Genomic DNA, 14,693 nt, shown 5'->3' on the forward strand with positions numbered 1-14,693 from the left:
GAGAGTAAGAATCAGAATAGTGTGCCGTTTCGAACATGGTCTTGAATCATTACGCGAGCAGATATTCCGGCTCCTATAAACCCCCTCTCTACACTCAGGGGTTGATCCCCGCGGCTAGAAAAAAGTCCAATTCGGAGCCCCCGGCACCGTTGTTGATCCTTTGCTCATTCTCCGCCAGCTGTTCCAGTAAGCTAAGGAAAGGATCCTTCTCATCGCCCTGGCCGGTAGCAATGCTGCCGCTGTTGCTCCCGTTCTCTGGACTGGGCGCCGCAGGCTTGCCCGAGGTCGCCAGCTGACCCACCCTGGTCTGGCCATCTTCATTGTGCCATGCAGCTGGACTGCTAAATGCGTTTGTTGGAAGAGTTCCAAACATGGGGTCGAAGCTTGCAGAATCGCCCATCATGTTGGATTCTTGTGCGGTGGGGGTCGCACCAAAGCTGAAGCCTGGGTTGAAGCCCGCCTGTTTCGAGATGCCTTGACCACCAGTACTTTGCTGATTCGAGATGGCAAAATCAGTGGCACTAATGCGGTTGCTGTTGCTCAACCCACTCTCGCCAAAGCCTGCCATTCGTTGGTGGTGCCCAGACTGGTGGTGATGCGAAAAGCTCTGCAGGCCGACGGATGCGTCTGCAAGGGGCGCAAAGCCTCCTTGGTTTGCGACTGAATGACGAGATTGCGTGGGACTTGTCAAAGCATCAGTTGGTGCTGTTTCCAATGCGGGCATTGTGTTGAGATCCGGGCGACTCCTTGAGGATGAAGCTGTGCTCTTTCTCTTCAGGCTGGGCCTGCTTCCTTCAGCTCGGGGGGCGAAGAGATCGGATCCCGAGTATGCATCGATAGTAAAATCAATGACCGCGTCTGAGAGGCTCAGATTGGCAGGATCAAATTGGAAGCTCTGACCATTGGGTCCCATGATATTAGCATAGCGTTCGAAAAAGTCCTCCAAGTGAAAGGATGGCGTGTATCTCATCCTGTTGCCAGCCAATGTCTTGACAAGTTCACCATGGGCGGTGTACATCCCCTGCAGAGTCTCGCGATGATGCTGCACACATGCCCACGCATATCGCAATTCACTTAGATGTTGTAGTTCTCGGGAGAGAAAATGTGGCGATGAGCTGAAGACGCTCATTTCTGTGACTGCGCCCTGTTTCGAGTAATGAGCTCCGTGGATATGCACCGTGCCTGCCGTGCAGATGCAGTATCCAACAAATGCAGGCCATTCAATGGTGTTGGCCTGTTTACCCAGCTCTATCAGCTCAGCAATGGCATTCGCGTGCAGAAAGCACATGTTGGTCGCCTCGATCTGCCACGATTCGTGCTGGCCGCTTCCAGCGAGCTCGGCCAAGTCAATGGGCAGAAAAGGTCGATAGATGAGGCAGTGCACTAGGTGGTAGATGAGCTTGCTCAATACTAAAACAGTAGAGTCGCTCTGCCCGAAGAGGGCCTCAAGACTGGAGAAGACGTCGTCGGTCCCTGAAGCCCAGGTGTCTAGATCCTGGCGAATCTTTGACAGGTTCGAGAGCGAGTGCCAGGGGAAGTGGGAATCTCCCCTCACGCCGCCCGCCGCTAGGTATCGATTTGTCGTACCCAGGATCCTCGTAATGTCAATGAGCATGCCAGTACTTCCCTGTGACTTTCGCCCGGTTCCCTGAAAGTGCTGCAGGTTTGAACCGGCCTGGAAGAACTCGCCATCAATGAACCCTGTCCCAGGGCCCAGTGACCAGGCTGGCAATCGAAGCATGACAGTCTTGTCGCTGATTAAAGACGGCCGCTTGGAGCCACAGGCGGCAAAACGGTCCAGCAAGTAACAACTCCAAAACAAACGGCGCCGGAGTTCTTTCTCGGGTGGGGAAATACCCGCATGATCTACTTCCCGGTGTATTTCAAGTGCCATTGCCATACCGATTGCCGTCGTCAGGAGCATGTAAGCTCTCTTGCCTTTGCCCGAAGCGATGAAGGATGTGACGAGCAAGAGCATCGTTTGGAGACCATCAAGGGTCGGATCTTCCGTATCCACAGCACGTCTTGCGCATGTAGCAAACTCTTCGCTCAGATCGACAGCGGCCTGATATCCACCAGGATGCGGTGTATACTTTGAAGCAACAGCAAATATCGCGTGCTGCAGAAACCCTGGTAATTGACCGAGCTGCATTCGCTGTCTAGTTGCGGATTCGTCGAGTATGTGGTAGGGTTTTGCATGGAATCGAGAAAAGTATGTGTCAAGATAGATCTCAGGGCCTAGGGAAGGCGACTTGGTGTCACTGAGCGGCGTAAGCGGAATGTGGCTTTCCAAGGATTCAATATCGTACCTTTCTGGCTTTGCGCATTGACCACTACCGAGGAACTGCCCTTCCTGCGGTGAGTTTCTGTTCTCGCTCGCTTGGCGCTTCGCTGGCGGTTCTTTTGTAGCTTCTTCATTCTCCTCCCTTGCCTTCTTTTCGCCAGAGTCCCCTGAGGTCGAACTGGGATCTTGTTCGGCGTTCTTTTCCCTCAATTTCGCCTCCAAGCCGTCGACACGCTTCAGGAGAGCGTCGAGCACGTCGGTCTTGGGTCCCCTTTTCTTCGGTATGGCGTCTTGATGGATGTCAGCGAGTGTTGCGCAGGAGCACGCAGGAGCGATTGGTCAAACGTACCATATATGCAAGGGCATTGGAAAACTTGGCAGGCTTCACAAGTGGGCCTCAGTCGATTGCACTTGATCTTTCGTTTTCTGCATGATTTGCAGTTCATTGACTCTCTAGGCTCGTTGCTCATCCTGCGTGTCGGAAGCCGCTCGATGCCAACTTGAGGCCGAGAAGCAGCCAGTCCCGTGTGTGGTCCAGAAATCTGGCCTGATCCCCCCGATCCTTCATACATGGAGACGCTCATCTCTTGAGCGACATGAGCGGATATGTATGGTGAGCTTCGTCCGGTGTGCCAAGTGAAGTGAATGGTGGTCCGTTGCTCCTAGATGTCGGCGTGAGACTCGTTTCATCGATTGCAAGCAGAGTATCCGGTTAGGTAGGCGAGGAGAGTGTCGGCTTTGGTAGTTTGTCAAGCCGCGGAACTCATTCTGAGCGGTAAACTCGGTGCGCGGTCGTTGCTGTGAATCATCGGCCGCTAGGCAGGTTGAGGGGAAGGGTCTTTGTTTGATACTTAGGAGGGATCCGTCTTGGAAGTCCGCTCCAAGTTGAGGCGTCTTGTGGACAAAGAGTCGTCAGGAAACCAGCAAACCGCAAGGCAGGCGGTCTCTCGGTAGTCGATGGGCGCGCAACGGAGGGACGGCTGAAGAACGTGGAGAGTGTGGAGGGCAAAGATGGGGAAGATGATGAGGGTTCGTTCGGACAGGGTGAGCGCTCGCACTTGCAGTGGACATAAAAATGCATGCAGGCGGTTCGTGGCTCCTACCCCATGTTCCGATATCACTCTTGCAGCTTGCCCGTACCTCCCCCACTTTTCGAGCAGGGTAAGGAAGGACCACCCTGCACCGCTTCGCGAATTCCTTGCTCATCACCTGCCTAGTAATCGATACACCAATGTGTTCTTGCGGCAGCTGATGTTCAGCCTCAGCGTAGTAAGGAGGCAAGCAGCCCGCGGTTCAAACTGCATCCAGCTTGCGTGCAATATCATGTTGCCAATGGCACCAATGACTAGGTAGATGTTTTCATGCCCGGGCAATGTATGCACAGATACACAGTCTAAACACTCAATTAAACTTAAATTTCCTGGGGATGCGGAGACGGGGTTAGCGTGTATATCTCCTTGAGGAACCTGAAGGTGAGATCGACCAGGGATCAACTGAGCGTCATCAGGCCTGCGCGGAATCTGAGTCTCGCAAGCTTTTCCCAGACCACACGTCTCGTCTAGGACAATGACATCTCCTAGCGGACGGCCGACAGCGCTTCAAAGGCGGCCTAAAAGAGGGCGATGAGATATGCCTGGTGATGTTCTGGATCGACTAAAGCTGCAAAACAAGCGTGGCTGTTTCACAACGAAACAAGTCCATGTTCTTCAGTAAATAACCACTAGAAGTCACTACTGATTCTTTATGATCACGATGGACGCACACTCAAATTGAAGCTAACTTTGGAAGGCATAGCCGGTATTGTGCGCTATGAGGGCGGCTTCTGTCCTGACGACTCGTGAATCCCCCAGATCTTGGCTGGCCCCACCCCTGCAAACCAATCTATTTTGATGTACGGAGGACGGCGTTAAAAGTTTTTGGTCGCTAAGACGCTAGAAGATCAGGGATTAGCTAGACCTATGGAATTTTTGTACTATATTAAGTATAAATCTACTAGGCCGACTTTCCCCTTACTATCGAACGTTATTATAATTAATAAAATATAACTATTTTTTCTTTTAAAGCCGACCGTGAAGATACCGTATACCGATATTATAATAAGGGCTATAATTATAAGCCTTAAGGCCTCGAATAAGACTACTATCGAGGTAATAGCCCTTATAAGCGTTAGTAAGAGTATAATTAATATAATATTTACCCGCGCTATAGCGCGAGGCTTCGACCCTACCGTCCGGCCGATCGTCCTTATAAACGCCCTCCTTACCGATAACCCTTATTCTAGCTATCTTTCTAAGTAGACCGCTACTAAAGAAGAGGTCTTAAAGCTTATATGCCGCGATCGATATAGAAGAGAGAAAAGCTATGTTAATATTACTAGCGATCTTAGTTACTTCGGTATCGAGATATCGGCTATAATAATCTAGCGAATACTCCGTAAGGCTAGCTTCTAGAAGACTAAGCTTATAAAGAAGCCTAGTCTAATATAAAAGATAAAGAAAGAATAGCTTAAATAGTACCTCGAAAGGAAGGATTAAAGCCTTAATAATTAGAAAAAAGTAATCTAGTCCGACGAGACCTCTATAATATTATTATATCGCCGCGGCGGTTATCGGATCTAGCGAACGCCTAAAGAAAAAGTTAATAAAAGCTATATCCGTAAGCGATAGAAAGGGTCTTCCGAGTTTATATTCTAGGGCTACTTTTCTTACGATAAGAAAGGTCTTTGCTATTATTAATACCTAAAGATTACTTAAAAGAAATAAGCCTCCGAGAAAGAACTTAAGGCTTTAAATAAAGTACTTAAGCTAAAGGTAAGGAAGATATAGGAGTTAAAGGTTAGCGTAAATCGTATAAAGCTTCGCGAGGGTAAAGCCCCCGGCCGCGTATTATAATAGCGATAGATTAAAAAGACCGGGAAGCTTATAAAAGGTAGTAAAAGTAATATCGACTAGTAGCGTTATTAGAAGATTATCTTAATACCGAAGTTAATTCTTTTCGCGAAAGAATACGAGGCTACCGGCCGGCTAAGTATATTAATTTAAGAGGATAAGGCTCTAGCATACTTATACTCTCTTTAATACTAAGTCTTCGATTAAGAAAGCGCGCGCCGCCTTCCTTAGCCTAGTAACTCGCCGGACCTTAATATAATCGAGCCTACCTAGCCGTGGATAAAGAGATATACTACGAAGAAGGGTACGCCGCGCATACGAAAGGAAGCTATTACGAGGTAGGAAAAGGCTTAGAAAGACCTCCCGTAAGAGTAGATATAGCGGTAGATTAAACGTATCCCGAGGTACGTTTAGAAGGTTATTAAATTAGCGGGTGGAAATAAGTACGTCGAGGGGCGGGGAACGGCGCTAGTAAATTTATACTAAAACTAGCTATTTATGTCGATATATAGAATTAGCGCGACTAAAAACTTTTGACGCTGTCCTCCGTAATTGATGTCGATAATTAGATTATCGGGCAGCAAGTGCGGGATAGGCCATCGTTTGTCTGGTGTAGCCGAGAGTGCCTAGCAACCATCAGAGATTTCAGTCCTAGCTGCAGACACCCAAGCACCTCGGGTTATGTCCTTCCAGATATGCCAGTACATGGTCGTCCACCGGCTGAGGAATTGCAATTATCAAGTAGATGAGGAGAACATTCTCTTGGTGCTATTACATATCCCAGCGTCAATTCCACGATCTCAGCCGTCTGGTATAACTAGTCCATCACCGAGTGCAAGCAAGGTAATGTGCTTATAAGCACATTGTCAACCCCAAATTCCCCTGATGTGTCGGTCGTCTCGGCCGAGGATCGGTACCCTATCATGCCGAAATGACCGAAGGGGGTGGGACTGGCGGTTGCGAACGGTCCATACTTGGTGACAGCAGATCAGATTTATTTTGGCAGCTCATGCATGCTCCATGGATGCCGCTGTCTGGACTGTTTCTGGCTCGACCGCGAGAGCTGTTCGCTGGGCCATCATACAGTGTCATAAGAACAAGCGCGTTGACGCTACTATGGGGAAAGGGGGTGAAGGCTCTCAGAAACAAGGAGACATAAAAATCGAGCCCAGGAACTACTGATCAATATATATACACTCTAAATGAAACACCAACAAGGCTCAAGGCGTGTTAGTGGACTTGCCCCCCTTGTAGTCGCCAGGTCGCCGAAGCCAACAAACGCCCATAGTGTCCAGCCAGCAAACAGCCGACACTCTCTTCCAGAATAATCACCACGCTGGATTTGGACTTCAAACTCAAATTTGCAAAAGCCGCCGCCCCGTGAAGATATATCGGCATACAGGTCAAGCTCGAAAGTGCTTCCAAGGGAGGGCCAATCATCCACCCGCAACATAGATACCCCAGTAGCTGGCCCACAAGCTGGTTTGAGATAGTCTCCCGCAAATCGAAACAGCTAAAATGAAGCTTAAAACCAGAGAGCCCTAGTATATGGCTAGGTAATGGGCTAGAATCCTCTGCTGGAGCACCCTCTCGAGGCAGTGCGTATATCGGCCTGGGACTTCAAAACATCCGCCCGCTGGCCAGTCTCACAAAACTATAAGGAACATTCTGACCGATGAGCAGCCGGAGACTCTCCACAGTAGTGAACGCAGCCACATCGGCAGCCCCATATGCTGCGAAGCCGCTTTTCTCAGCGACGGCGCCAGGATCGCTTCGCTTGCGGACTGCGCCGTCGGCCAGGTCCAGAAAGACACGTCTCGTGTTTGAACCGTTGGTCATGCCAGCGCCCCCAAATATCCTGATCAACATGCCGACCAGGTGGCTCTTCTCGGGACCCAGAGCAGACACGATGAGGAAAGGTGCGCTATCCTCCGTCGTCGACCTCGCTCGTTGCAGACTTTCGAGGCTGATAAACTGCTCGATCGGAGGGGCGTTTCGGGCCAGCGCCGTTGGTGTCCTGAAGCCGACGGTGTAGATCTTGGAGATTCTCAGCGCTTTCATGGCGAAGAGAGTAGCGGCCGCATCATCCGATGAAGCGGCCAGGACGACGGCAGTCCTCCCAGCATAGGCAGACGGAGCCAGGTCGCGTGTCAACGTGCTCACGATGCCTTTCCAGCTCGCATTGTCCAGTACGAGGGAGGCGTTTGGTGGTAGCGCAGACTGGCCGAGATGACCCCTCAAATCGGCAGACTTTTGACGTGGACTGGCAGGCGCTGAAGTCGGTGTGGAACTCGCAGCCGACTGCGACCCCGATCGCACCACGATTGTGTCAAAGATGCCAATTACACGTGCGGCTTCCGTCAGGCCCGGGCCATTGCCGTTGTTCATGTTGGCGAAGAAGGGACTGCGCTTAATCAAGGACTGGTACGAGAAACCTGGATCGAGGTATGCGCCTCCAAAGTGCTTCTGGTTGCACCAGGCGTCGATGCCTGCTGGACTCCCTGGTTGTCGCTCGACAATGGAGAATTGATGTGGCAGCCCCAACTCATTGAAACATTTCTCGTAAAAGGGTGCCTGTGGAGTGGCACTCCGCGATGCTGTGCTGCTAATGCCATAAATGTTCTTCCGGGGCAACTGTCCGAGCAAGGCAAGTGCCGAGTTGATCTCCGCCGTGCTCATCTGACCAGGCGCCGCAATGATCGGAAGCAAGGGATGAGTGATCGGGGTGAAGACCTTGTTCAAAGTCCTCGAGAACTGACCTGTCTCGCCCATGTTGGCCGCTGATAATGGCGGTGCATGGGGATATTCCGAGCGCATCTTGGAACGGAAGTACTCCAGCTCAAAGTTTTCGTTGTGCTCAGTGATGATGGCAATCATCTTGATGATATCGGCGTACGGTATTGACCTCTCAAACACCGTTTGCGCATAGGGTGAAGGCCACTTGAATGTCCCAGAGAAATCATGGAAGGCAGACATGATCCGCGAATTGCCCCTTTTCTCATACAAGGACCGGCGGATATGCTCTGGCAGCCACAATTCCACGTCAATGTACTCCACGCCCCACTGAATGGCGCGGTAGAGGTACTCGTAGAAGAGATCGGGGTTGTCCATCGGGAATCTTCCATTCTCGTTCGTACATCGTGTGGTGAAAATGAGGGGCAGCTCCGTCCTCTGCCTGAGCAACATGACTTGTTCGCCGACATAGCTGAGACTTGGAACCGACGAGTAGGATCCATCGCCAAGTGTTTCGCGCAGCAGGTCCACGCGGATTTCCACTGCATCAGACCCCACTGTCAAGATGTCCAGATTCGGCAAGGCTGCCCTCACGTCGGGAAATGTGGTTGAGATAAAGTAGGTGCGAGGCTTCTCCATGAGTTCCTTGTGGTGACTGATCTGGCCGAGGGTGAATGCCGTGAATCTTGACAGGTCTCTCCGAACGAACGGTGAATCGTTGTACAAGAATTCGAAATCACACTGCTTTGACAAGTGCCCGTCTGGGGGCATTCCGAGTCTCACGCAGTGGGCGTTGATGGCGACAACGAGGCCCTGGTCTCTGGACTCGATGTCCAGCTTCGCTGATGGCGCCTCGACGCCCACCACCAGACCGCGCTCCTCGCTGCTGACGTCCTTGAAACCGGTCTTGAGTCGATATGGCTTTCCTAACACCTCTGCAAAGACTGACACAATCTGGTCCTGCCCTGGTCCAAAGACGATGACCACAATGCGCGAATCCCCCATCTGCGGTGCACCTGCACCAAAGGCTGCATTGGTCATGAGTCGGCCTTGACTCGGAAGGTCGACATCCATCTTGACAGGCATAGTCGTCGAGTGCTTCATTGATGATGTAGACGTCGGCCCGGGGCTCGGGCTCGGGCTCGATAAAAGTTGCTGAACGGCCGCCATTGCAACTGCCCAGCCGGTTTCGTCTGTCTGTTAAACTCAAAAGGCGTCTCGGTTTCGTGTGCGATGCTTCACCATAGCACAACCAAGTGTCTGATCCTCAAAGCTTCCCACTAAAACTTTCCACCTCAAGCCGAATGCAGGGCATAGACAGTGCAGTTGCCGAGTTTAGGCCTTCCTCGTCTGCCGCATGCCAAAATTCCCCGGTCATGCAGTGGTGTCGCAGAGCGGGCCTGTGGTGGTCGTCGAATGTCGATGAAGCCCGCGGAGCCAAGAGCACCGAGTTGCGAGTGGTATGGCGGACAGCTCAAGGGGATTAATGTAAAGCGGCAGCAGGATGCCAGGTCGAGCGGAGCTGAAAGAGCAGCAAGTTGAAAGTTGAGCTATATGGATGGTGCGGAAGTAGGTTGCTGATATGAGCCGACGGTTCAATGTAAAGAGTGAATCTCAAGATCGACAAACAGCGTTGCGCGCGCTTGGATAGGCGCAAGATGAACCAGCAAAGTGGCGGTTGAACTTGGTCTGCGCGCACGGGTGGGTTATGGCTTTGACTGCTGTGTTCAAGTCGGACGGGCTTCAGCGCAGATAGCAGATGCGAAACTATCTTGGGTCGCAGAAACGCAGGAACTGTGCATCCAGTTGCCACAGATGGTGTTCGAGAGACTGTGCGGATGACGGCTGAACGGACTCTCCGTAGCAATGGCAGGCCGCAAGGCAAAGCAGTCCAGGATCTGGGGAACAGCTGTAGTGGGTGGAGGCACGGCGCACAGGGGTACAGCCTCGGATTGAATTAATCCACCACCAAATATTGGTGCAGCGATGATATTACTGTTCTTTGCTTGCGAGGGTTCGACACAAGTACCATGATCTGACGCGAGCCAGACACCCCAGTCGTATGGGAATTGTTCGTGCTGGTTCTTCGTCCGGCGAGACACGCTTCCAGAGATGGACCGCTAGCCCTCAGCACCTGGGGATCGATATGTTCGGTGAAGTTGGGGTTCGCGCAATTTGGCGTTAGGCTGGATGGGCGGCAGGGAACATCGGGCGTCAGCAGCCAGCCTCCCGGAGGCTCGAGTGGTCAAAAAAGGCCGGACGTTGCGCGCGGTGGTAAAGTTGGGGGAAGATGGACTGACAGTGAGGGCTGATCCACCTCCAGTCCCCAAAGGCCCAAAGTACCCCGTCCTTAGCCCGAGCGCGGCAATCATTTCTCCTCGAATCACGTCGACGTATTCAAGCCACCACCTGCATCGCACCCTGGAGGCCTGGAGTCCTAGGAGTCTAGGACCTATTAACTTAGACCCCTCTCCAGTCGGGGTCCAGACTGGCCAGTCCATGTCGCCAGGTCACCACCGCTTTTTGATATCGACATGCAGTACGGAGTACCCAACCATTACATTACCTCTTGACTTGTTAGACATCGCTTGCGAGGATTCCATCGGTCTTCCCACGGCCCTTCCGCTTCCCGTTGGTCGATTCCCAATCAGCCTGAAACCAATTCCCTTGTCCATCAAGGCTCGAGCTCGCAGTTCTCCACTGGCCTCCAATGTGCTGAACGACACCAGTGCATCTGATATGGAAGTTGCAACACCAAAGCATGTCTACGTAACTTGGGGTCCACGATGATGAGAGCTTATGAGGTGTAATCACTGATCAGATTCGTCAATTTTAGGTCCGAGTTGGACTACCAGCACTGGCAACCTCTGACCCTGGCTGTTCATCCCAGCAGTGCTATAATAAAAATGTCCTCGAAAAACGAAGAACGACGCAACATGCCAAAGACCCTCTTGATCGCCACGATGATTTCTCCATGCATCATCTCGCACGGGATGTGGGCTTTCTGATACAACATGGAGCACACATAAGCTATAACCTTCATGGTAAGCTTGATATCTCGATCCGGAACGGGTTGAGACATGGCGAGGCTCTGGCGAAAGTTCCACGAATCGCATCATCTACGAGCAGTTGCATTCCTGAGACGTATGCATGGAGGGTTTCAGTAATATCACGAGACCCCGCAGGTTCTGCTGCTTCATGCTGGGTTCCTCATGCTGTTGTCGGCAAATGTGACAGTCAGTGCGTTGTTGCGAATTGGACTCGAAATTGTGTGGCATTGCCAGCGCTTCTGCACTCGACACTGCCTCGTCCTGGGTAAACTACACCTCCTCTGTGCCCTCATTCTCCAGTACGTTGGCCTGCGCCTCCGCCTGATCCATCACAGCCGCCGGCGCAGGCCCTCTCCAGCCCGTGCCGGCCTGCAGGACACAGACCACAATGCCTAGAATGGCGGCAGCTTGCCAGACACCGCGTGTGGCACCAGCATACGCCTGGATAGCCACATCCTTATCTGCAGCGCCAAGGCCACCTTGCCATACCAGCTCGGGGGCTCCCAGCAGCCGAGAGACAAGCCGACGCCTCTCAGGATCAAGGACATCCGTCCCATCTAGTAGCCTGAAGCCCTCGCTCAGGCTGGACCGTAAGTATCGCGAAAAGATTCCGCCGCCAATCGAAGTGCCGAATGCACCACCAAACCCCCTGAACGTCCCGATGAGACTCGTGGTGATATACTGAGTCCCCTCGTGACTGTGGTGCAGCATGTGCGCCAAGGTGTAGTTGAGCGCTGCGCCTGTGGCCACACCGCCAGCAATCACCGATGCAACCAGCGCAGCGAGATGGAAACCTGCCGTAGCCACACTCGACAGTGCAAACATGGAGATACTGAAGAGCATAATGGCCACAACACAGGGGAGCCAGAATGAGCCGTTGCGTCGAATGTGCAGATAGCCGACAATCAGCCCGCCCGACGCAAAGGCCACGTTGGTCGGCACCAGAACGGCGCCCGCTTCTGCTCGTGGTGTTCCCCTGACTGCGAGCATGAAGATGGGCGCGTAGTACAGCACCGTCCAGCGAGCGGACATGAGACCAAGCTGTGCAACGCACGACAGCAGCACCGCACGAGATTTGAGGACCTGGAGGGGAATGACCGGGTCGGGAGCCACAAAGTTCTCCACGAGCACGAACAAGATGAGGGCGACGGGGGATAGAGCCAAGGGCAGGATTTTGATGGCTCCGCCGCCCAGACCGAACAAGAACAACACAATCGTGAGTATTAACAGGACAGCCCCGAGGTAGTCGATCCGACGCAGCCTGCGGAAGACTGAGATTTCCGACGGTTTGGTGAAAGAAGCTGGCAGAGACAGGAACAGCATCGTCCCAGCAAGAACAGCCACAGGACTTTGTAACCAAAACAAGGCGCGCTGAAGGCCTGTTAGTATAACAAAAAGCAAGAGGGTATCTCGAGACTTACCCAGCCAACGGCCGGAAGCACAGCACCATAGACGATACCACCGAGCGAAACACCAATACTGAACCCAGCATTGACCATGCCGAGGGCGACGCCTCTTGTCTTCTTGCTCGTCAGGTCGAGCATCAAAATAATTGCCAGCGTGAGCACGCCTGCGCCACCCATACCCGTGACCACGCGACCGAGCACGAATGCTTCGAATGAGAGGGCGTGCGCCGATATAATGGTACCAATCGCCACGAGCATGGCCACCGGGATGATGAGGCTTCTTGGGGAGAAGACAGCGGCGAGCTTGCCGGCCAGCGGGGCAAGGCTGGACATGGCGATGAGATACGCCGTCGTGAACCACGCAGTGTCATCGTAGGCATCCAGGTCGGCAGCAATGGCTCCTTGAATCACGGTTATGCCAGACATGTTTGAGGCTGCCTGATGTTAGTATTCCGTACTACCACTTGGCTGTTCGTGGTGGATGGATCCATACCTTGCAGGAAAATGAGCAGCCAGAGACTGAAGGCTACAGCTGCGACGCGGAAAGCGCTGAGGCGGACCTTGGGCTCATCACCATGGTCAGTCTTCCTTTTTGAGGGAGAGCTGTCACGTAGGAGGGGTGTTTGTTCGTCCCTTTCAGTCTCATCGTGGGGTCCCTGGTTCCTATCGCTGCTCAATGATTCGGAGGTGTGCTCCGGTACGTGAGCATTCGAGGGAGCCATTGCGGCAGGTTATCAGGCCCGAAGTCTCGGTGCCCTTCCAAAGGCCAATATGAAATTCTTTTGAGTATGTCGGCAATTCGCGAGAGATCGTGCAAGCAAGCTGAGGAAGCATTTGATGCTGACTTCGGCCTGACGTGGATCGATGCGTCGTTGATTGGTAATCGTATCAGGATTCAGGATCTGAGTGAGATCTTCGACTTCCAGCAGCAAGAGCAGACGCGCAAGTCGCCAACTACTAGTAGTCTTCACCGAGTGATTAAGGATCTTTTGTTTGATGTCGAAGAAATTTGGTTCGTTGAGAAGTCATTCTTTCGGCCAGGTACTGTTTGCCACAAGACGGCATTGCGCTGGCATTGTTGTTTTCCATGGTTGCGGTGGATCTATCATCCCGACCCCGAGTCCCCGACCCCGTCATCGTTGTTGCGCCCACGGGCCATGGGCTATTAGATATATCCTTCATTTAAAGGAGTTGGTGAATTTGTCGAATAACATGAATTTGGCATTGTCCTCCTGCGTGTTGTTGAATCTCATTCGGTTCAGGAGACATCAACGGCCACGTGACATGGTTGTTCTTCCTGGTCCAATCTGTCTGCACGGTTGGTTGCCCTGTTATAGGTACGTAAAGAAGCGGAAACTGTTTTGCTGCACAGGCAACGCATCAACATCTTACCGGTGCTTATTGTTTGGCACAGTGAGAGTCGTTGTGGCATCGGCTTAATATATTTCCAATGTATAGTCTGCCCGCCACGTCAGATTCATTCACATTGGCTGAATCTCACGTCGTGGACGCGAAGTCTGGTTGTCGCAACCGCAGGGTAGGTGAGCTTCAGGACGCGACTGAGAGCCGTCGGAACCGCCATCCGAGCACCAGGACTTGGCAATTGTTGATGGCTGAATGCGGAGTTGACACCAGGCAGGCTGTTGTGAATCGATGGAACCACCTACCAGGTATTTAGCGAGGATCTGTGGTGGTTCAACCGATGTGACGGTAGTGGTTTCTGTCACATGGAATTTGATAAATGTCCTCGATGCATGTGAGCTCTCATCAACTTCAGCCTCTCGTGCAAAGTCTCGAGGCTGAATTCTGGGGTAATTGACGGTCGGAAGAATCTGCGGGGCGGACGGATGGGGGCAGGCAGCCACTGATTGGCTCGGGTCGCACTAGTGATGATGTCAGTCTTTGGCGGCGGGCTCGAGCGGGTTTCGTCGTGCAGAAATTTGATGCAGCAAATTCAAGTGTGCATGTGCGATGATCGACGTGCGGTGTGCCGGCTATTAGGTACGTACGTACGTACGTACGTATTTGTCTACATATATGCCTCACCACGAGCCTCGATCATTTTCCCAAGCTATGTTGCAAGATGCGTAACGCTTCACCGCTCAGTTCAGTGGACTGGACTGGGGGAGGTAAACGTCGGTGCATGTACTGTACTGTAGGTACTGTACTCGCGTGTCTGCCCAATCGACCTCTGTGCATGTGCTCAACAGCAACCAGCACACCTCGTAGCTGTGAAAAGGTCCGAAAGCAAGATCGGTGTGCAGCAAGGCCGAATCTAATCTACCGAGTCATGCCCGCGAACGTAGCTTTCCGGGGAACTGGCTGCCCGCAC

At 52.5% G+C, this 14,693-nt stretch overlaps 3 protein-coding genes across 3 annotated transcripts; all 3 read right to left on the reverse strand.

The window, feature by feature from the left end:
* Nucleotides 1–11: 11 nt before the first annotated feature.
* F5Z01DRAFT_711677 (fungal-specific transcription factor domain-containing protein) lies at nt 12–3,286 on the reverse strand. Its single transcript, XM_046266481.1, has 3 exons — nt 2,634–3,286; nt 2,310–2,574; nt 12–2,261 (listed from the first exon to the last, which is right to left on the reverse strand). The coding sequence occupies exons 1-3, from the start codon at nt 2,866–2,868 to the stop codon at nt 95–97; spliced, it is 2,667 nt and encodes an 888-aa protein (XP_046115674.1). The 5' UTR covers nt 2,869–3,286; the 3' UTR covers nt 12–94.
* Nucleotides 3,287–6,792: 3,506 nt separating this feature from the next.
* On the reverse strand, nt 6,793–9,075 carry F5Z01DRAFT_626794 (uncharacterized protein; the record flags this gene model as incomplete). The annotated part of the gene is made up of 1 exon (XM_046261503.1): nt 6,793–9,075. One exon carries the CDS (start codon nt 9,073–9,075, stop codon nt 6,793–6,795), a length of 2,283 nt encoding a protein of 760 aa, XP_046115675.1.
* Nucleotides 9,076–11,124: 2,049 nt separating this feature from the next.
* F5Z01DRAFT_265218 (major facilitator superfamily domain-containing protein) lies at nt 11,125–13,220 on the reverse strand. The gene is made up of 3 exons (XM_046258620.1): nt 12,855–13,220; nt 12,377–12,795; nt 11,125–12,326 (listed from the first exon to the last, which is right to left on the reverse strand). Exons 1-3 carry the CDS (start codon nt 13,081–13,083, stop codon nt 11,226–11,228), a joined length of 1,749 nt encoding a protein of 582 aa, XP_046115676.1. The 5' UTR covers nt 13,084–13,220; the 3' UTR covers nt 11,125–11,225.
* Between the last annotated feature and the right edge of the window lie 1,473 nt (nt 13,221–14,693).

Source organism: Emericellopsis atlantica (assembly GCF_019669845.1).
Source record: "Emericellopsis atlantica unplaced genomic scaffold F5Z01scaffold_25, whole genome shotgun sequence".
NCBI classification, from domain to species: domain Eukaryota; kingdom Fungi; phylum Ascomycota; class Sordariomycetes; order Hypocreales; family Bionectriaceae; genus Emericellopsis; species Emericellopsis atlantica.